The sequence below is a fragment of the Schistocerca americana genome, chromosome X (assembly GCF_021461395.2).
Source record: "Schistocerca americana isolate TAMUIC-IGC-003095 chromosome X, iqSchAmer2.1, whole genome shotgun sequence".
Taxonomy (NCBI): Eukaryota; Metazoa; Arthropoda; class Insecta; order Orthoptera; family Acrididae; genus Schistocerca; species Schistocerca americana.
The window spans coordinates 999288876-999311544 of NC_060130.1; the positions used below are offsets into that span (position 1 = coordinate 999288876).

At 41.4% G+C, this 22669-nt stretch overlaps 1 protein-coding gene across 1 annotated transcript in view; it reads right to left on the reverse strand.

The window, feature by feature from the left end:
- LOC124556440 (homeobox protein SIX6-like) overlaps positions 1 to 22669 on the reverse strand; it is a gene marked incomplete at its 5' end in the record, with an annotated part of 330503 nt that overhangs the window by 150983 nt on the left and 156851 nt on the right. The window contains one exon of the mRNA XM_047130390.1: positions 18443 to 18560. Coding sequence (XP_046986346.1) covers positions 18443 to 18560 — 118 coding nt within the window. The remainder of the gene's footprint in view (positions 1 to 18442; positions 18561 to 22669) is intronic.

Genomic DNA, 22669 nt, shown 5'->3' on the forward strand with positions numbered 1-22669 from the left:
GAAGGAAACGAGATGCATGTACTCGTTTGAGACAGCGTTATCAGCACCTGACAGAATTTCAAAGGGAAATATAGGAGCCTCTATTTGGCCGGCTGGTCGAATCGTGCAGTATCCACATTCGGATCCGACAGTGGCGCGATGTTGTACTCGGCGGGAACGTGGGGGTGGGCCTACTAGGAAGGAAAGCGCCAACCCCTTCACATCTGCGACTGCCATCTGTGAACCCCCTACAACATTCTGGGTCACCCCGCACCGTTGGTCAGACACTAGCAGGAGCAAACCTAGGAAATTACCGTCCCATGCGTAGCCTGTCGTTAACACCGTACGGAATAATTTTCTGGCGTACCTCATCACTTAGAAATGAAGTATTGATTGCGCAAAAGCGAGCACTCAGAATGATATGTAGTGTTCAGCTAAGGACGTCATGTAGGTACCTCTTCAACGAGCTAGGCATTTTAACTGTGCCGTCGCAATACATATTTTCGCTAATGAAATTCCTCATAAATAATCCATCACAACTTGAGAAGATCGGTGATGTACATATCTACAACGCTAAGGGAAAATAGCCTACAAGCCACTGTTAAAGCTGTCAGTGGCTCAGAGAGATGTTCAATATGCAGCAATAAAATTTTTTGATCATTTGTCTAGTAACGTAACATGTCTGACAGGTAGCGAAACAAGTTTGAAATCCAATTTCAAATCATTTCTCCTGGACAGCTCCTTCTATTCCGTTGACGAAACACTACTTAAAACCTGGTAGCCAGTTAAAAGAAAATAAAATAAACTTTTTGAAGTGTAGTTGCACGAGTAGGAATAAAATAATAATTGGTTCATTAATATTAACACTAATCACGTATAAAAATCCTGTAAACTGATTCATTTCACATCATTTCTACAAAAAAAATCGTTCAAATGATCTATAGACCACGTGACTAATTACTAACTAGCACCACAACAGAAAAAGGTCGCATTTGGAGAGGTGCCGTGACTGTGATGCTGATGAATAGCGGTTCTGCAGTATCTCGGACGACCATCGTCGGCGCGTCTGGAAGAGAGATCTCAGTCTTCCAATGTTTTGGAGAGGCATAGCAGTGTTACTACTGGTGTCACGGACTTGACGTCACGGCTGGTAGAGCTCTGACACCACTACGGCACGTCACGGATAATATGCGTCCTCGTTTCTTACCTCTCGTGCAACGGTACTGTGGTACTGTGGTAATGTTCATCTATAGAAGGCACTGTCTGCGTGATGTTGAGGTATTCCCGTGGCCACGAAGATCCCCAGATGTGTCCCTCACAGAAGAGTTGTGGAACGTCGATATGAAGGGTATCGGGGACACGATACAGTGTGTTTATGACACACTCCCCACCAGGTTCAACGTCATAGTGATAAGTGGACTCGTACTGCCAAGTTCTTCGTAAATTTGCCTCAATATTGTAATCACTGATATAACATCACATACCTTCTAAACGTGTGAACTTTCAGCTCTTCGCGTTCCGGGTGCTTCACTTTTTTGGCAAGTAGTGTAGATAAATAGATCTTGTGGATAAGTCGGAAGTTCCATGGGGCTTGCCGCGGAAGATGCTGTTTTATACAGAGATGACGCGACGCTACTAAATTGTAGTGAAATGTAGGAAGACGTGCAGTGGATCGACGCTCCTTGACAGTTGACCCTCAACATAAACAAATATAAGTTACTGTGAAACTTAGGCAGAAGGACCCGTTACAGTATGACTACACGACTGGAGATTGAACACTGGTAGCAGTCACATTCCTAAAATACCTAGCGGCATGCGTACGGAGCGATTTAAAGTGCAATGATTGCGTAAAACTAATCGTAGATAAGGCAGATGCCACACTGAGATACATTGGAAGAATTCTCAGGGAGTGTAGTACACCATTAAAAGGAGATAACTTAGAAAACCGTCGTTTACTAATATCAGAAATTTGCTCGTCAGTTTGGGATCTGTACCAGGCAGGATTGATAGAGTAAGTAGAGAGGGTCCTAGGAAGAGCGGCGTTAGTCCTTACAGGTTTATTTAGTAAGCGCGAAAGTCTGACTGAAATGCTCAGCCACCTTCAGTGGCAGCCGCTGCAAGGCAGGCCTTCTGCATCACGGTGTGGCTTATAAGGGGAGGCCGCCAATTGTGAAATTCAGATTCGATTCTTCGATTCATACTGCGCATAATAAAAACTCATGGCCAGAGGTGTAATGTGGCAAAGCACCAAGATGCACTTCTCAGCCGTTGTCGAGAAAATCGACAGTTAAAAGAAACCGTTTGGGTGAAATACTCTCTTTGTCGTGGAAAAATAATACTTGAAATAAAACAAAATATCACAAATAATATTCAAGTGAATACAATTTATTGAAAACTTCGGTATACACTAGCACATAATTAACAATTAGTGACCAGAAGTAGCTGGAGTATCGCACCAACCAGAGTGATAGAAACATGGAAAGCAGAAAGCAGCACGACATCGAGCATGTCTGATAAACGATGCGTTTTTACAAGAACAATTGTTTTTTAAATTATCTGTTGGGAAACACACCTGGTTGACATTCTGAAAAATTGTTCTATCGTTCGTCAGGTTTGATGGATACCACGCGTATCGTATAATATCGGCAAAAATCGGAGAAGACAATTGGTGGTGCACGATGGATTGGATTTTTATACAATTGTCTCTGGAGTTGATATCACGGTTTCGCTCGATTAAAAATTCTATTCTAATTCGAACGCTTGACTTACACTATACGTATTCGTTTCGGAGTATCGTTTCTACGTCTTCCGTTAACTATACGTGGTAAACATTATGAAGACGATTAATAACATTTGTGAAATACAACTTTGTTTGCGGAAAACATAATGATGTTCGAAGTCGCCAGTTTTTCCACAACAAACGACTTTCAACAACTTATTATATGCATAATTGTTGCAACTACTTGCCGGGAATTATATATATATATATATATATATATATATATATATATATATATATATATATATATATATATACATTTGAATTACAAAAAAACAAATACTAAAAAAAAAAAAAACGTTCCATGGCGCGAGATTCGATCCAGCGACCTTCGGATTACGAACCCGAGCGCTTACCGCTGCGCCACGACGCTGTAGAAGATCAATAATCGTAGAGAGTATTTCACCGCAACGGTTTCTTTTAACTCGATTTTCTCGACAACGGCTGAGAAGTGCATCTCGGTGCTTTGCCACATTACACCTCTGGCCATGAGCTTTTATTATGCGCAGTATGGATCGAATCTGAATTTCACAATTGGCGGTCTCCCCTTGTTAGTGTAAAAGTTCCGAGAGCGTACGTTCCTAGAGGAGTTAGCAAACGCATTACTTCCTCCTACGTACATCTCGCGAGGTGATCAGGAAGGCGAAATGAGAGAAATTCAAGCTCACACTCAAACTCTCCTGCAATCGTTCTTCTTGCGACCCATTGGTGACTGGAACACGAGAAGGGGAAGGCGACAGTGGTGCAGAAAGTACCCCCCGCTACACGCTCCATTCGGCAGCTTGTGGAGTATAAATATAGATATAAAAATAGAGCTCTTTTGCGCGGTTCTCACTGACTTGTCTGTCCATTCTGAAAATTTAGTAGCCTTACACAAAACAGCCACGGTACACTTAATAGGCAAATTCAGTTCAATCTGGTAGTCAAGAATCTCAGCGAAGAGACAACGTAGGTTTTTGGTTGCCCTCTCCTAGAACTTTCTATTTTACTCAAGTCCGCGTTATACATTCGGATCAAATTTAAGAGGATCCAAAACGGTCGATTTAGTAGAAGATATCCGATTCAGAGAAATATTAAGTTGAAAATTTTAAGAAGTGAGGGTCAGGAGGAAGTTAAATCATTAAGGACATGTACTGAGACACGAAAGTTCCTCGTAAATTTTTCTGAAGATGAAATACTGGGATGAAACGTGAAGCAAGACTAGAAGACGATTGTTTAAAAGTGTGAATATTATGTTGAGACGGAAGGGCGAGAAGGGGAAGAGTACGGTTGTTCTACAGTTTGTAGTAATCAGTCTGCAAGGAAACGAATTTGATCTGTATTCACAATGTCGTGAAAATTATTGTTCCTCAAATCTTAGTACCTAATCGTAAGAGTGTTGTCGATCAATAGAAATTTCTGATACCATTTGAAGACGATTGTTCGTTCACGTTCTAAGCCGCCCTTCCACTTTCGACAAATTTTTTTCTAAATCTGGTAGAAATACCTCAATAATCTTTAACTTCCTACCTCATGAAAAGAGAATTGTGGTGTCGAAAGAGTTTCGCTCTTTTAATATTCTAAATGATATGTACACGAGAAGGAATATTGAGAAATACTTCGAAATTTCCTAGGAGTTAGCATTTCGTTTTACATAATACACTATTCTATAGTATTGAATCCATAGAGACAAGCTACCATTTTATTACTCTTTCGGGGAATAACCCGAGACGAGCAGCTAAAGAAAATCTAATGTAAAGGATGCAAAGCATTTCTTCCTCGTTGGCAACACGGTGGCAGTTATTAGTCGTATAAGGTACGAACCTCCACGAAAAAGAGAGAAAAATAACGCTTAATGCGTAACAAATGCGCTGAGACAATTCCAGATAAATGCGAGATGTGACATCGTATTAATAATTACATTATTATGTTTGTGAGTATGCGGCTAGAGACGGAAGCGGCCGCTATCTAGATGACGATCAAGCCATCTCAGCGTGGCATTGTTTTTGTGCGCTCCCAGAAAGCCATCCCGGGCAGCCCGCTTCACAATTAATCAAACACCTACGGGTGTTTTTGTGAGACGCTATTTGGCGCGGTCGACGTGTCTACTTGACAAATTACCCTTGCTGGAGATTGATGTGCTAGGAAGTTATACTCTCATATCATGTCTCGCGACTGAAATATTCCTTGTCATTGCACAATATTAACAGGATCTAACATCACTCGGATTTCTGGTCTACGTTCTTTCTAGATATTACACTGTTATTTACGTTCAGATACAAAAAGCTTTCCGCTAGGGAAATCATTTTCTTCCCGTAAGTAAACTACGTACGGACGGACGACTAGCAATGTGGGATATAGGAGAACGCGGCATTTACCAAAATTATGCAGTATCGCGTATTGCTGCTAGCTCATCTGCAGACAATTGACAATAACGAAAATCATTAAAAACCTATGCGAAGCAAAGTATGTTGGGACACTCCTCAGTACAACACAAATGAGCTATGACAGTTGGAAATCAAAACCCAAAAAAGAAAATAGCTGCTCCATTTCCGATAATCCTGATGACTATTACGCCCAAAGCATCTTTTTCTAACGAGATTACAGACGAGGATTTAAATTTGTGAACCTTGTGCCGACATTGTAACTGTACGCTACACAGTAATACAACGCATCGATTGAAATGATAATTTTAAAATTTATGAACATAGAAAATCATACCTCTTAAAACGCACATATGTGCAAGAAACATTTAAAACCACTAACAAAATGAATATCTAAAGTTAGGAAAAACACTCATCTTGAAAGTGGTAGAAGCAATGTCTTAATTCCAAAATGCCATGTAAAGGGGACAACATTTTTCTTCCGTATTACGTATATATTGTTATTCCTGCAAGTAACAGTTACTATTTTACTTATTGTCGTACAAAGACTCTTCACGTAAATAATTTAGCAGAAATGTGTTTCTCAGACCTGAAATACTACTATGTAAATTGTCGTTAACTTCTGGAAACAATAAAACGACGAGACATAGGTAATTTTTTGAAAATTCTCTATGCTTTTATGTAAGTAACACCAAGCTCAATAACATTATTTTTTTCTAAATCAGTTTTCGTTACATTAAGTGTTTTAATGTTTTTAGAATAGTATATTAACTGCAAATACAGAAAGTTCCGGGTTATTCGTGCATAGTTCGGCAGTTTGCGAAAAAATAAAGAACGAAACATGAAGTACTGGATTATAATATTACGTAATGAAAACATCTGCGAGTGGTTAAATGGCAATGCCTACGAATCGGGACGTGAGCCGCTAGGTGATGCGGGCATAGTGAACGAAGTGTGTTCGGTAGAGGAAGAGACCGAAGACAAGGCGATGGATTAACCCATTGCTGAGCACACCGAAACACGGAAGTTCATTTATCTGTTATTAGAGTGTTCTGGAGAAAATTCCTTTGAGTATACCGATATCTTGACTCTCTGGAAAATGAAGACCGTAGTGAGGAGAAAAGAGAATGCAGAACGGAAACAGAAAAAAACTGGACAATTGTTTCGCAAAAGTTAAGCGAAAACAAGTCGTACGAAGTACAATGTGCTGTATGTGTAATTTTGTAAACAAGTTTGTAGTTTCCGATGAACAATGCGTGAATAAAGCAATGTACTTTCAAACGTGTAATGTAGAATGTTTTGTAAGCACAGTTAATTGCAGCTTCGGGGAAAAAGCAGGGTCATTTTGTGTTACCCGTATCCTCCGATTATCCGAGTAGTCTCGGGGCCGCATTTAGCCGGATAATCAGTGTACCAGTAAAGTACGACTGTTACGATTAGAATGTGTGAAGTACTCTGCTGTTTCTTGGGGAAATGTATTTCATGATGATTCATCAAAGGTTTACGCGTGACAAACACCAACGACCAGTAAGGACGACTATTGAGATTAGAATGTCTGAAGTATTCTGCTGTTTCATGCGGAAATGTGTTCTTTGGTGATTCATCAGGGTTTTACAAATGACAAACATCAAATATACAGAAGATTTAGCCATAGGAATTTTACTCAGAATATTACGTCATTTCGCACTCATCGATGGGCTTTTCTAACTAATGTGTATACTTGCCATTTCCTGTTCAACATTATTAGCTCTCACATAGATTAGATTAGATTAGATTAGCTTTTCGTTTCCTAGATCCGTGCTGAGGAGATCCTCATGGATGTGGAACATGTCTTTTTTTTAATGCTGAAATAGCAATACTAGTGGTATGAATATATACAATACATCATTTGTTTCTATTAAAAAATTCGGCAGTGGCGTAGAAGGAGTTGGCCACTAGTAAGTCTCTCAGGCTACTTTTAAAGTGATCTTTATTTGTAACTAAATTTTTTATGTTTGCTGGCAAATTATTGAAGATGAGTGTTCCTGAGTAGTGGAGCCCTTTTTGAACTAAAGTAAGTGCTTTTAAGTCCTTGTGCAGATCATTTTTGTTCCTGGCATTGTATGTATGAACTGAGCTGCTTGTTGGAAAAAGAGATATATTATTTAGGACAAATTTCATTAAGGAGTAAATATACTGAGAGGCAGTAGCTAGTATACCCAGTTCTTTGAAGAGGTTTCTACAGGACGTCTGTGAATTTACCCCACAAATAATACGTATTACACGGTTTTGGACTCTGAAAACTTTTGTTGACTTGAAGAGTTACCCCAAAATATTATAACATATGACATTATGGAATGAAAGTAGGCAAAGTATGCAAGCTTTTTCATTTTTATGTCGCCTATGTCAGCTAACACTCGAATTGCAAATACAGAAATGTTAAGGCGTTTCTGCAGTTCTGTGGTGTGCTACTCCCAACTAAATTTAATATCAAGTTGTAAGCCCAGGAATTTAAGACTGTCAACCTCTTCTACCTGCTCTTCTTCATACTTTATGCATATGCTGGATGGAAACCTCTTACAGGTTCTAAATTGCATATAGTAAGTCTTTTCGAAGTTTAATGTCAGTGAGTTGGCTTTAAACCATTTATTAATATCCATGAAAATATCATTAGCAGATCTTTCTAGAACTACGGTCAACGTACTATTTATTGCAATACTTGTGTCATCTGAAAACAAAACGAACTCTGCTTCTGGCAGTGTAACTGATGAGAGATCATTAATTTACACAAGAAAAAGCAATGGCCCTAAGATGGATCCTTGTGGGACACCACATGTAATTTCTTCCCATTCTGATAATGTCTCTTGCACTGACACCTTTTGTTTCTTGTCAGCGAGGTATGACTTGAACCATTTTGCAGCACTGCCTGCGACACCATAGAATTCTAATTTATTTAAAAGGATGTTGTGGTTCACACAATCAAATGCCTTTGACAAATCACAGAAAATACCTGCTGCTTGTAATTTGTTATTTAATGAATTAAGTACATTTTCACTGTAGGTGTAAATAGCCTTCTCGATATCAGAACCCTTCAGAAATCCAAACTGTGTTCTTGATAATATGTTATTTGTGGCCAGGTGGTTGAGAAGCTGCCTGTACATTACTTTTTCTAAAATTTTTGAAAATGCTGGCAAAAGTGAAATCGGTCTGTAGTTTGATGGTATCTCTTTATCCCCTTTCTTGAATAGAGGCTTAACATCTGCATATTTTAGCCAGTCAGGAAATGTCCCAGTTATAATTGACTGGTTAGACAAGTAACTTAGAATAGTACTAAACTCACTAGAACATGCCTTAATAAACTTTGTTGATATTTCATCATATCCACTAGAATGCTTTGTTTTTAAAGATTTTATTATGAATTTATTTCTTTTGGTGAAGTGAGTGATACATTCATGTACCTGAAGCTATTTGTAAAGGCTAGTTTAAGATATTCAAGGGCCTTATTTACTGATCCTCACAATCCCATTTTATCAGTAACGGATATAAAGTACTTGTTAAACAGATTTGCCACACTATGCCCATCGGTTACTTATGTGTCATCTACCGTTAATGCTATTTGCTCCTGTTCCTTTCTGGTTCTACCAGTCTCCTCTTTCACTATATCCCATATTGTTTTTATTTTGTTCCCTGACATTGCTATCTTCTTCTGGTAGTGCATTTGTTTAGATGCCTGAATTACTTTTTTTAAAATATTTTACAGTATTCCTTGTATTTAGCTAAATCATCAGCATTGGAGCTATTCTTGGTCGCCAGATACATTTTCCTTTTTGTCTTACAGGAAATCTTTATTCCTTGTGTAATCCATGGTTTAATTATAGACTTATGTTTAATTTGAGTAACTTTTAGAGGAAAAAAAGTTTTTAAACATGGTACTGACATTGCTCATGAATGTGTTATATTGTTCATTCATGTCATGAGCACTATAAACATCTTTCCAGTTCATATCTTTCTGCAGTTTTCTAAAACACTCAGTTTTTGGTTGACTGACTACTCTCTTGTACTCAGATTTAGCAGTCTTGATAATCTGCTTAGAATTTACATCGAAAACAAGGAGCTGCATGTCATGATCTGATAGTTCATTTATTACAGGTTTTATGATATGATTTTGTTCATTTGATTTGTCTATAAAAATGTCATCAATGGCTGTCCTTCTACATCTACATCTACATCCATACTCCGCAAGCCACCTGACGGTGTGTGGCGGAGGACACCCTGAGTACCTCTATCGGTTCTCCCTTCTATTCCAGTCTCGTATTGTTCGTGGAAAGAAAGATTGTCGGTATGCTTCTGTGTGGGCTCTAATCTCTCTGATTTTATCCTCTTGGTCTCTTCGCGAGATATACGTAGGAGGGAGCAATATACTGCTTGACTCTTCGGTGAAGGTATGTTCTCGAAACTTTAACAAAAGCCCGTACCGAGCTACTGAGCGTCTCTCCTGCAGAGTCTTCCACTGGAGTTTATCTATCATCTCCGTAACGCTTTCGCGATTACTAAATGATCCTGTAACGAAGCGCGCTGCTCTCCGCTGGATCTTCTCTATCTCTTCTATCAACCATATCTGGTACGGATCCCACACTGCTGAACAGTATTCAAGCAGTGGGCGAACAAGCGTACTGTAACCTACTTCCTTTGTTTTCGGATTGCATTTCCTTAGGATTCTTCCAATGAATCTCAGTCTGGCATCTGCTTTACCGACGATCAACTTTATATGATCATTCCATTTTAAATCAGTCCTAATGCGTACTCCCAGATAATTTATAGAATTAACTGCTTCCAGTTGCTGACCTGCTATATTGTAACTAAATGATAAGGGATCTCTGTTTCTATGTATTCGCAGCACATTACACTTGTCTACATTGAGATTGAATTGCCAATCCATGCACCATGCGTCAATTCGCTGCAGATCCTCCTGCATTTCAGTACAATTTTCCATTGTTACAACCTCTCGATACATCTACATCTACATCTACATCTATACTCCGCGAGCCACCTTACGGTGTGTGGCGGAGGGTACTTATTGTACCACTATCTGATCCCCCCTTCCCTGTTCCATTCACGAATTGTGCGCGGGAAGAACTACTGCTTGTAAGTCTCCGTATTTGCTCTAATTTCTCGGATCTTTTCGTTGTGATCATTACGCGAGATATATGTGGGCGGTAGTAATATGTTGCCCATCTCTTCCCGGAATGTGCTCTCTCATAATTTCGATAATAAACCTCTCCGTATTGCGTAACGCCTTTCTTGAAGTGTCCGCCACTGGAGCTTGTTCAGCATCTCCGTAACGCTCTCGCGCTGACTAAATGTCCCCATGACGAATCGCGCTGCTTTTCGCTGGATCATGTCTATCTCTTCTATTAATCCAACCTGGTAAGGGTCCCATACTGATGAGCAATACTCAAGAATCGGACGAACAAGCGTTTTGTAAGCTACTTCTTTCGTCGATGAGTCACATTTTCTTAGAATTCTTCCTATGAATCTCAACCTGGCGCCTGCTTTTCCCACTATTTGTTTTATGTGATCATTCCACTTCAGATCGCTCCGGATAGTAACTCCTAAGTATTTTACGGTCGTTACCGCTTCCAATGATTTACCACCTATGGCATAATCGTACTGGAATGGATTTCTGCCCCTATGTATGCGCATTATATTACATTTATCTACGTTTAGGGAAAGCTGCCAGCTGTCGCACCATGCATTAATCCTCTGCAGGTCCTCCTGGAGTACGTACGAGTCTTCTGATGTTGCTACTTTCTTGTAGACAACCGTGTCATCTGCAAATAGCCTCACGGAGCTACCGATGTTGTCAACTAAGTCATTTACGTATATTGTAAACAATAAAGGTCCTATCACGCATCCCTGCGGTACTCCCGAAATTACCTCTACATCTGCAGATTTTGAACCGTTAAGAATGACATGTTGTGTTCTTTCTTCTAGGAAATCCTGAATCCAATCACAAACCTGGTCCGATATTCCGTAAGCTCGTATTTTTTTCACTAAACGTAAGTGCGGAACCGTATCAAATGCCTTCCTGAAGTCCAGGAATACGGCATCAATCTGCTCGCCAGTGTCTACGGCACTGTGAATTTCTTGGGCAAATAGGGCGAGCTGAGTTTCACATGATCTCTGTTTGCGGAATCCATGTTGGTTATGATGAAGGAGATTTGTATTATCTAAGAACGTCATAATACGAGAACACAAAACATGTTCCATTATTCTACAACACAGCATCATCTACATCACAGCATCATCTGCAAAAAGCCTCAGTGAACTTCCGATGTCATCCTTGAGGATTTAGTGATCCTAGTTGGAAAGTTTACAGTGTGAATTAGATTGAAAGACAACATTACTAACTGCAGTAAATGTTTACTGGAATATTGCATTAGAAAATCTATATTAAAGTCACCAGCAATCAAATTTTCTTTGTTTCTTCCTGTTAAATAACCCAAAAGAGCTTCTAGATGATTTATGAATAGATTATAATTTCCTGCAGGTGCTCGGTAAATAGTTACTATTATATAGGATCTGTTATGGAACTCTACTTCTGTTGCACATGCTTCTAGATGCTGCTCTAAACAGAATTTATTAATGTCAATGTTCTTGAATTTATGGCAGTTTTTAATAAATGTGGCAACCCCTCCTCCATCCATATCTACTCTGCAGAAGTAGGAAGCTGGCTTAAATCCTGAAATGTCTAACATATCTATACCAGTGGTCACTTGATGTTCAGAGAGGCAGATTATGTCAATTTGCTTAGATGAATTCATTTCATCAGTACAAATGAGTAGTTCATCAACTTTATTTCTGAGTCCCGGAATCTTCTTAATGACCAGAATAAACAGGAACTAAACGGAAATTAGTATTTAATAGTAAATGTTGTTGATCTCTATTGATATTGATTCTAGCCACCTTATTTGCCTTCACAGATTAAGAGGCTCGAAAATATTTCTTTACTTAATAACACACTTGTTAGACTAACCTGTGTTTTAAATACGACTATGGCGTTTTAAAGATAAAATATTACTAAAAATGGATTTCCTACAGAATACTTTGAGGTTTTTTTTTCTATCTGGCATGAGTTGTATTAATTGGTTTGAAGATATTGTGTTAATGGCTATCATCTCTTTTCAAATATCTCTAAGCTTTTGCATAGCAACAGTGGCGGTCCGACGCTAATGATGTACAGTTGCCAGAGTTTCTGCAACTCACTCCGAATGAATCATGTTTTAGCCCTAGCTGCAACACACCAGACAGTTCCTCATTTTTGTGTCTACGTATTGCATAAATGGCTGTGCTCTGCAAACCATTGTATGTTGTGTGGGGTCCAATTTCATCCCTCGTTGTTACGTTCACCTATGCTGCGTGCGAACAGCGGTTGTTGATACCTACCGTACAAGCCTCAGTTTTGATCTCTGAGAGAGATCTGTGTGAGCGAAAACAATACTTGTCTTGTCTCGCTTTAGAGGAGCAGGTGTTCTCCCCGTGATGTCAATGTGTCCGACGAGCTCCGTGAGAATTTGTGTGACGCTCTCACGCCGACCAAATAAACCCGTAGAGCATTCCACAATCTTCTCTACATCGCCCGCTGATCCAATGTCGTAAGCGTTCCAGTTTGAAGAGTTAGTAGGAGGGAAGATTTGTAAGGAACTTCCACCGTTGGCGAATTACACTTTCTTGCGATCAGGGGTCTGAATACTACAATGCTAATTGCTTCATTCGGTGGATTTATTACATCGCCCGAATTCATATGACGATAAAGCGTATCTTTTTTTCTTTTAAAGACGTAAACGTAATTACTTTTTATTAATGAATTGTTACGTGTACTTCAGACAGCGTATCGAAAATCTACACAGTGCCCAAAGAAAATGAGATGTACACTTCTATACGTTACCAATCCGAAGCCATAGTTGATATGCTGTCGTACTGAAGCGCCACAGAATCTCAGTGAAACATATATTTTGATTGAATGAGTAAAATTTCTTTTTGTTTAACCTGCTTTAGGTCGATAGGAATCCACCTTTGTTGACTAATCGTTCACGATCTTCGTGAATAGTACAACCACAACGATATTTCCTGATGGCAATATTGCGTATCAAAAAATACAATAAATCGAAATTAATTCTTTATTGTCGGCAAAATTTTTAGTTGATTACTGTGTATACGTGCTCATGTGTCAGCTGAAGTTTTAATTTATGGTACCTTTTTTCCTTTCTTCTCAGCTGTCTGGTTTTAAAAGCTTACCTTTTCCATTTGCTAGGCGGATGAGCTGTCTTCTGCGTAGTTTTCAGAAATCACTTTCTTCGTAGTGCATACACCGAGGGTCACATATTGCGAATATTAACCCTAGCAGTACCAACGTATTTTTCATAATGCACATGAAAGGGATGGGGGGGGGGGGGGAGGGTCACTTTATGCTCAGCCTGAAAAAATTTTAAAGAAGAAACAAATTTCTTTAATTGTTGTTCACTTACATTAAAAACGTACTTTTTAAAAGCACACTGATGCTTAAGTCTGGTCCAGATCCTAGAAGTATCTTTTAACCTCTGAGCAATATCAACGTACTGTCAATAACGTGTACTGCCACTGGGGAGAGGGTTCCTTATGCCCACTCTAAAAAAATTAAAAAAGCGCAGATTTCATTAATTGTTGCTGACTTTAACTCAAAACTTCTTTTTTAAGGAGATATTCATGTGTAAGTAAAGTCCTGAATGAGAAAATATTGAATATGACGCCCATTGCAGAAAGTGACGTCTGCTACCAAGACTTAAATTTTTTATTTAAGTTTAACTAAAAAATTTAAAATATTTATGGAATCTGGCGGAAGAATTCATTAAAACAATAAAAAAAGTTTTTGAAAATCTTAAAATATATGGTAACTAGTTAGACTACAATATTTTCTAAAGGTGGGCACTAAGTACCGGGTGATCAAAAAATCAGTATAAATTTGAAAACTGAGTAAATCATGGAAAATGTAGATAGAGAGGTAAAAATTGACACACATGCTTGGAATGACATGGGGTTTTATTAGAACCAAAAAAATACAAAAGTTCAAAAAAATGTCCGACAGATGGCGCTTCATCTGATCAGAATAACAATAATTAGCATAACAAAGTAAGACAAAGCAAAGATGATGTTCTTCACAGGACATGCTCAATATGTCCACCATCATTCCTCAACAATAGCTGTAGTCGAGAAATAATGTGAACAGCACTGTAAAGCATGTCCGGGGTTATTGTGAGGCATTGGCGTCGGATGTTATCTTTCAGCATCCCTAGAGATGTCGCTCGATCACGATACACTTGCGACTTCAGGTAACCCCAAAGCCAATAATCGCACGGACTGAGGTCTGGGGACCTGGGAGGCCAAGCATGGCGAAAGTGGCGTCTGAGCACACGATCATCACCAAACGACACGAGCAAGAGACCTTTCACGCGTCTAGCAATATGGGGTGGAGCGCCATCCTGCATAAACATCGTACGTTCCAGCAGGTGTTTATCAGCCAGGCTGGGGATGATGCGATTCTGTAACATATCGGTGTACCTCTCACCCGTCACGGTAGCAGTTACAAAATCAGAATCACGCATTTCCTCGAAGAGAAAAGGCCCGATAACGGTAGATGCGGTAAATCCAACCCATATCGTGACTTTCTCGTCGTGCAATGGTGTTTCCACGACAGTTCTAGGATTTTCGGTAGCCCAAATTCTGCAGTTGTGGACGCTGACAGACCCTCGTAGTGGGAAATGAGCTTCATCGGTCCACAACACGTTACTCAAACAATCGTCATCTTCCGCCATCTTCTGAAACACCCACACCGCAAATGCCCTCCACTTCACTAAATCGCCAGGTAACAGTTCATGATGCCAATTGATTTTGTACGGATAGCATCGGAGGGTACGCCTAAGTGGCAACCAAACAGTAGTGTATGGAATGCCGGTGCGACGTGCGACTGCACGAGCGCTGACTTCCCTGTGCATAGACGAACCCGCTACAGTCTCCATTTCTTCCTGAACTGTCTCAGTAGCATTACGCCTTGTGCTCGGACGGCCACTACGGCGTCTATCGTCTAAACAACCCGTGGCTTCGAACTTCTAAATCATTCTCGCCACAGCTGCATTTGTCAACGGACCTTTACTCGTTCAAATCCCCTTCTTATGGCGATAGGATCGTAACGTTGAATTAGCACATTCCCCATTCTGATAATACAGCTTCACTAAAAGCGCCTTTTGAGGTAACGTCAACATGCTGCGACTGCTGGCGCATCTGATTTTCTCTCTCATTACAGCTCCTTTTATACACGAGTGTCATGCGCAGTCACTGACGTTTTGCTGTCCAGCGCCATCTGCCGGACATTTTGTGAACTTTGGTTTTTTTTTTTGTTCTAATAAAACCCCGTGTCATTCCAAGCATGTGTGTCAATTTTTACCTCTCTATCTACATTATTCCGTGGTGTATTAAGTTTTCAAATTAATGCTGACTTTTTTATCACCCGGTATCTTTCTGTCCCCTTCCTTGGTATTGCAATATTAATTTAGAAAATAAATTATGAAAGGGTTCAGAAAATAAACACATAGTATGTTTCAATTGTACATGGAGAGCTTTTACTTCACCATTATCGCATTATTATAATCTCTGACGTAAGTTTACAATAAATGACAATAGTTTTAAATATCTCATAATTACATCCCTAGTTCCAGTTTTGTATGCTTCATTTTAAGCAATCAAAATTGTCACGTGGTATACAATCTATGAACGAGTGAAGAAAATTCTGGATAAATTATAAAATACTCTAACAGTTCAATTTAGCGTTCATTTACATATAATGCTCACTGCATACTTAACTATTCAAGGTGTATGTTTTTGTAAAGTACAATTTGCAGTAAAGGAATTCATATTCTCGGATTTATTTATACTCAATAATAGAGTTATAGACACAAGTTGATATAAGCCAAGCTATACAAATGTAACAGAATAGATAGATGTTTGTCAGACCACACGTTCGCAGAAAGGAAAAAGAAGTGTATCGAATATATTACATCCTCAGAAAAGAAAAATAAGCTATAACAAAACAACAATAAAACTATTGACGGTGAAACCGACACGTTTCGTATGCAGCGTCTTGCTTTTGCTTCTGAAGTAGAAAATTATTACGTGTGCAGATTCTGAGTCACAGTGAAACTAAAGCATTTTTAATACTTCTTTATCTACAAAAGACTTTTTACGTTAATTTCTGAAGTATTAGTACAAACTTTGGCAAACCATACAGTATTTAGAGCCCAATACTTTCTTTTGCGATTATCCATGCCTCTATTTTGTTGTACGCACGCTGTACAGAGAGTATCAAACCCATTGTGATTTAATTACAAACTAACAGAAATTATCTAAATATTGCGGAAAGATATGCGCCAGTATTTCAAAGACTGGATTTAATGTTACAGCAAGAATCGCTGTTTCCTTAATTTCCAAGCACATAGCAATACCTATAAGCTATATAGCTATTATCTATAATTCTTATTTACACATGCAGTCCAACCACTCATTGCAAGATTTGATCAGTACAATGATTCGTTTCATGATTGATTAGACAAACTGATGATGGAACGTTTCATACACAGACACACGTATCCGACACACGCCCAGTTAACAAGCTTCTCCCCTGAATCGGCATATTCTACCGAAAAAGATAGCTGCAGCTACCAACTGACACAGTATGCCTATTGCACATAGAACTGGGGTTTTCTGCCCATATTTTCTGTTTTACTTCCGACATGTTCTACCAAACATGACTGAAAACCGAATAATGCGTTCGTGATTCTCGACAATGCACAAATTGAACAGAAAATTCTACTCTACACTTAAAAATTAGATAGTTTGTTAGTACTTTTTCTTTATTGTTATAGATTTAGCATTGACGATATCGTCTCACTGAGCTCAAGGGGTAGTTTTCCTGCGCCGTTTGGAAGGTGGAAGGAGACTGTCCGAGCAGTCTCCAGTCTTCCGAGTAAAGAACGAAGTTAGTGTGACGAAATCCAACCGGACAAACAGATGTACGATTCGTGTGAGAGAAGTGCCATTTGACAATTCGGAATCGAGCAGCATCCTCGTCACCGTACCAGTGAAATTTTAAAGATAGAATTTGACTAGTTCATCGGTCTCGTAAAAGACGTCGTTTACACACAGCATTAATGATAATGATGAGCTCTTTTTGTTTCAGAATAGCTTTGTACGTAATATTTGCCACGGATGAACTCTGATATCGATGCTTCAGATTTTCTACAAAAGTCGTATACGAAAAGAAGGAATTTACATTTATGCCCACGGTTTCCTGTCTCGCCTCGAGTTTCATTTGGTGAGCCGATTTAGGGAACCGATGTCAGAATTGTCGGGCTAAACTGAAACAGAAAGCTAGATCGCAGTTCCGTACACGTGTCGCGGACGGAGCAATAACTGAGTTCTGTTGTGCTCGACAGACTATTACGTAGCACTGCTTCCGTCAACGCGAAGAGCCTGTGTGATTCGGTACGGAAATGGTGTTCTAGGAATTACAGGCGTCAGACCGTTCCGGAAGATACCCGCGTCGGCATCGTCGCAGAGGTAATGCGCTGAAGTCAGACACGCGGAAAAGAAAATCTACCTTCACAGTGCGCGTACATCACAGAAAGCACGTCCCTCAGCTCGCGGTTTCTAACTCAGAATAAGCGAGATACGAAACTTTAGGTGTTCTCCACTGTGCTGTGCTTCGTACCCACCGGAGGCAAAAGCCCGACAGCGAGTTAGCAGTACGAGCTCTTCCGTCGGGGTATCGACAGTGGTCGGTCTCAAACAACTGGCAGAAGTAAGGACGAAAATTGGTCTTCGGACGAGTAGAACGGTGACTGCGAGGAATAGAGGCGTAAAAACCTGTAGAAGTGACGAGTTTGTTGAAATGTGCAACGGAATCTCGAGCTCGTGTCCACCCGTACGCGAACGGAACCGCGGTCGACAGGCGGAATGGCCGCTTTCGCGCGGGCAGGTGTGGCGGCTGCTCCCGCCGCATCTACCGGGCGGGAAAGGAAAGCCGAGCGGCGGCCCAGAGGGAGGTGGCGGTGCGGCGGCGGCGGCGGCGGCGGTGGCGGCGGCGGCGGGGGCGGCGGGGGCCGCGCGATCACGCGAGCGGCAGCCGCGGGGGCGGCGGGGGCGGCGGCGAGAAGGGCCGGTGCAGCGGCGGCGGCGGCGGCGGCGAGTGCGTGCCCAGTGAGATGCTCGAGTCGGACGACGTGGAGGCGGCGGCCGGGCTGTCGGCGCGCGCGGGGGCGGACGAGCGGCGGGCCGCTCCGTGTGCGGGGACGTGGCCGCCGCCGTGCGCGTGCGCGTGCGCGTGCGCGTGCGCAGACGACAGCTGCGCCGCCAGCTGCTGCTGCTGCATTCTGCAACACGCCGACACACTACACTGCATTACACTAATACCACAACAATGGATTGTAAATTTAATACGGGATAACGAGTTATATGGAAGGAAACAGACAGGAATTAGACAAAAAATCTATACGAACATTTCGCTCGTTTAGCAACTCGCAGATTTCGTATACTTTTAGGAAATACATTTAACCTGCACATAAAATATTTATTCTTCGACCGGTGTTCGGGAACTAGCCCGTCACTCGGCGGCAACCTAGAAATGTAAATATAATTAAACCCGATGCGTTCTTCTACACTGGCGGACAGAGAAATGACAACACCGAGAAGGAGTTGTGTGACATACACGAAAGATGGTAGGCGTGTTCCTGCAACTGGAAGATGACATCCATTCAAATTTCGCGCTAGTCGCATAGTAGTGGCGGTAGTTGCGCTATTATGAGAATGCAAATCAGTTTTGCTTTAAATCCGAGCTGTAACGGTCGCGAGCGTTAGTTACCTTTGAAATCGGACGTGGTGAGTTGATGTTTGTCAAGAATGACTTGAAGGCGACAAAGGCGCCGTTATCGACACTTCACTGAGTTTGAACGTGATCGTGGGTACGAGAAGCTGGATGTTCCTTCTCCGATATTGCTTGGCAGAAATGTAGCCACTGTACAGGTTGCTGGCAGCGGTGGTCGCGAGCATGTACGGTCGCGGGCAGCCACCTGGCACTAGCGAGAGGAAGGACCACTGCGTTCCTCATATCGTCCTGTATCTGCAGCAGCAATTCACATCGCAGTGACAGTCCAAATTGTTACAAATCTGTTACTTCGAGGAGGTAGACGCCCTGTAGCGTTCGTTCCACTGACCCAAAAACCACCGCCATTTGCGACTTCAGTGGCGTCAAGCGAAATCTCATTGGAGAACAGAGTGAAGGTCTGTTGTGTTTTCTTGGTTCCGTCTGAGTGCCAGTGATGACTGTGTGTTGATTAGGAGGAGGCCAGCTGGGCGTCTGCAACCGTCCTATCTGCGTGATACACGCATTGGATCTACAACTGCAGTTATCGTCTGGAGTGCGACATCAGGAGCACTCTCGTCGTCATCCCGTGCACACTGACTACAAATTTGTACGTCAATCTGGTGATTCGAGCTGTGCTGCTGCCATTCACGAACAACCTTCCAGGATGTGTTTTCCAACAAAATAACGCTCGCCCACATACCGCTTTTGTAACCCAACATGCTCTACAGAGTATCGACATGTTGCCTTGGCCTGTTTGATCAGCAGATCTGTCTCCAATCGAGTACATATGGGACACCATCCACAACCAGCATTAACCGTCCCTGTACTGACCGACCAAGTGCAACCATAAACTGACACCCGCCACTTGTACAGCACAATGCATGCACGTTTGCATGCTTGCATTCAACATTCTGGCTGTTAAACCGGTTGCTAATGTAACAGCATTTCACATTTCCAATGGCTTATTTCGCGCTTACATTAACCTGTGATCTTGCAGTGCTAATCGCTTATATATGTTACCTAGACAAATGTTTTTCGGGAATTTCACTACTCTACATCACTTATTTTTGGATACTGCGATTTTTTCCGTCACTGTATTTCCAATTTTGTTCCCAGACAGACCCATGTCAGGAAAGTCCCTTTAGCCTGGTTAGCAATGACATAAAATTTTCTGATGTATGGCACTCCACAGATTTTATATACTTCATAAACTACATTTTTAATCAAGTAAATTCCTTTAAGCTGTGTATAAAATACTCATTTCGTATTTACATTAATTATGTAACGGTCTACAGCATTACGTGGTTCATTGCGGTGAATCTCCGTAGCTCTGATAATTTAATGAAAATGACTCCGTTATTGACACTTGGAAAAGTCGTTGATTGGGGGGAAAACCACTGATGCCTCGCCCTTGCTCAAACGACATTCAGAACTAAGTGAAGTGGTACAAAGAAGAGGTCTTTCCATAAAAGACGGAATTTAAGTGCTGAAAATCATACCGGTCACCTGAAAGAAGGACGAGTTACAATTCCCAACGTGACAGATGTTAAGAACAAAAATTAATATAATATTCTCAATATTTCGTCACTTCTACAGTCGCGGAATGCTAAACTCTGTCCCTCGTTCCTCCCTGGATGACGACCCGAGTGGCTATCGGATGCTAGAATGTACAATTCTAACATCTAACAATTAAGTATTTCTATTATCGTCCAATCAGCATTATTTTTTAGTATTAGTTGTATATTGTTGCTGAGAAGTCCTGTAAGGTACAGTGAAACTGCAACATTTGGAGTATCAGTTGTAGGACCGAAATAAACTAATATGGTTCGGTAAATACCAGTATATGTAGTGGCATTATCCGTATTATAATTTCGTCAAATGTCTTTTCAGAATAAACGGAACATGCTAGATTTTAATGCACCTTTCTTTTTGTCACTAACGTAAAAATCGGACACAGAAGATCAATTACCCGAACACAAATTTTCATAATAGCTAATATGCAGCCGTTACGGCCCTGTAGTCACCCACTATGTATACGTACTCTAGAGATGTTTCGCTGCACGTTGCTAATTGGCGCTGGCGTCGGTGCACGGACGAAAGTGGATCATTTATCGTCTGAAAGAAATTAAGCGGGCAGTGATATGTTTTCGAAACGTGAACGGGCCGTGTAAAACAAGATCCGCGATAGCGGCGTGACACTTGTTTCCCAGCCAGTGTGCATTAACACAGGGACGTGTGGTGTGAAGAGTGTCGACTTCACACGTGTCACGTGATGTGCTTAACTAAGGGAGAGGAACAGGACAGAATGCAGCGGGAGCAATACAACGACAACGTTAAGTGCTAACCCCGAGACGATACTCGCTGTCGGGAGAGAGATCAGCCTGACAGTGCAACGCAGACCTGCGACCAGCTTCCCCGCTGCCTCCGAATGCAAACGAAACGGACGCGGCCTGTTACAAGTTTCTGTGGGTGGTAGAGGGGGCCTAGTAGATAAACTTTTCATGAGGAACACACTCCCAGCCGGCCGTGGTGGCCAAGCGGATCTAGGCACTACAGTCCGGAACCGCGCGACCGCTACGGCGCAGGTTCGAATCCTGCCTCGGGCATGGATGTGTGTGATGTCCTTAGGTTAGTTAGGTTTCAGTAGTTCTAAGTTCTAGGGGACTGATGACCTCAGATGTTAAGTCCCATAGTGCGCAGAGCCATTTGAACAAGCCCACTCCCAGATATGTACCGTTTGGATGCAAAAGAAGTTTGAAGGTCGAATCACTTTCCATTCTAGCGCTTCACGGTACGGATACAAACTGAGAATGGAGCCGGCGTCAGTCACTGTTGTAATTATGACATCACATACTAGTTTCGTCTGCGTACAAGAACGGCTGCGGAAAACTGGTATAGCAACTAGCAGCGTTGCTGTGGTGGTTCACGATCGCGGCTTATTCTCCACTTTGACTTTGACGCCCTTCGTCACGCACAAGAGAACCTGGCGAGTACTCGAAACATGAGCATGACAAGGGTTCCTGTAAGGCACATACGTACATCTCAGTGTCTCTTCTGGGTGAGTACCAAGAAGCGGAATATTTGAACGTGAACCGATCTTCAATTTTACTTTGCTTCCAAATGGTACAGTTTCGGACATCGGTTCCTTGTGAAAACTTTGTCTGCTTAGTCCTTTCTACAACTCATACAATCCTGTTACAAGTATTGTAAATCACCCAGTATATTATTATTTTGCTGATATATGAGGTCCGTATCTGCCATAAGATAGTCGCGCGAGGTAGCCGTGCGGTTTAAGGCGCCTTGTCACGGTCCACGCGGCTCCCCCCGTCGGAGGTCCGAGTCCTCCCTCGGGCATGGGGGTGCGTGTTGTCTTTAGCGTAAGTTAGTTTAAGTTAAATTAAGTAGTGTGTAAGCTTAGGCACCGATGACCTTAGCGGTTTGGTCCCATAAGACCTTACCACAAATTTCCAAAATTTGCAATGAGATAAAAATTACGTAATGATGTTGTGGCTTGTGACGTTAATCGTGCGCAAACCGAGATGTAACAGAACACTGAGAATGTTTATTTTGCTTGTTTTTCATTTTGGGAAAGTGGTTTGTGGTGACAGACTGATCTGT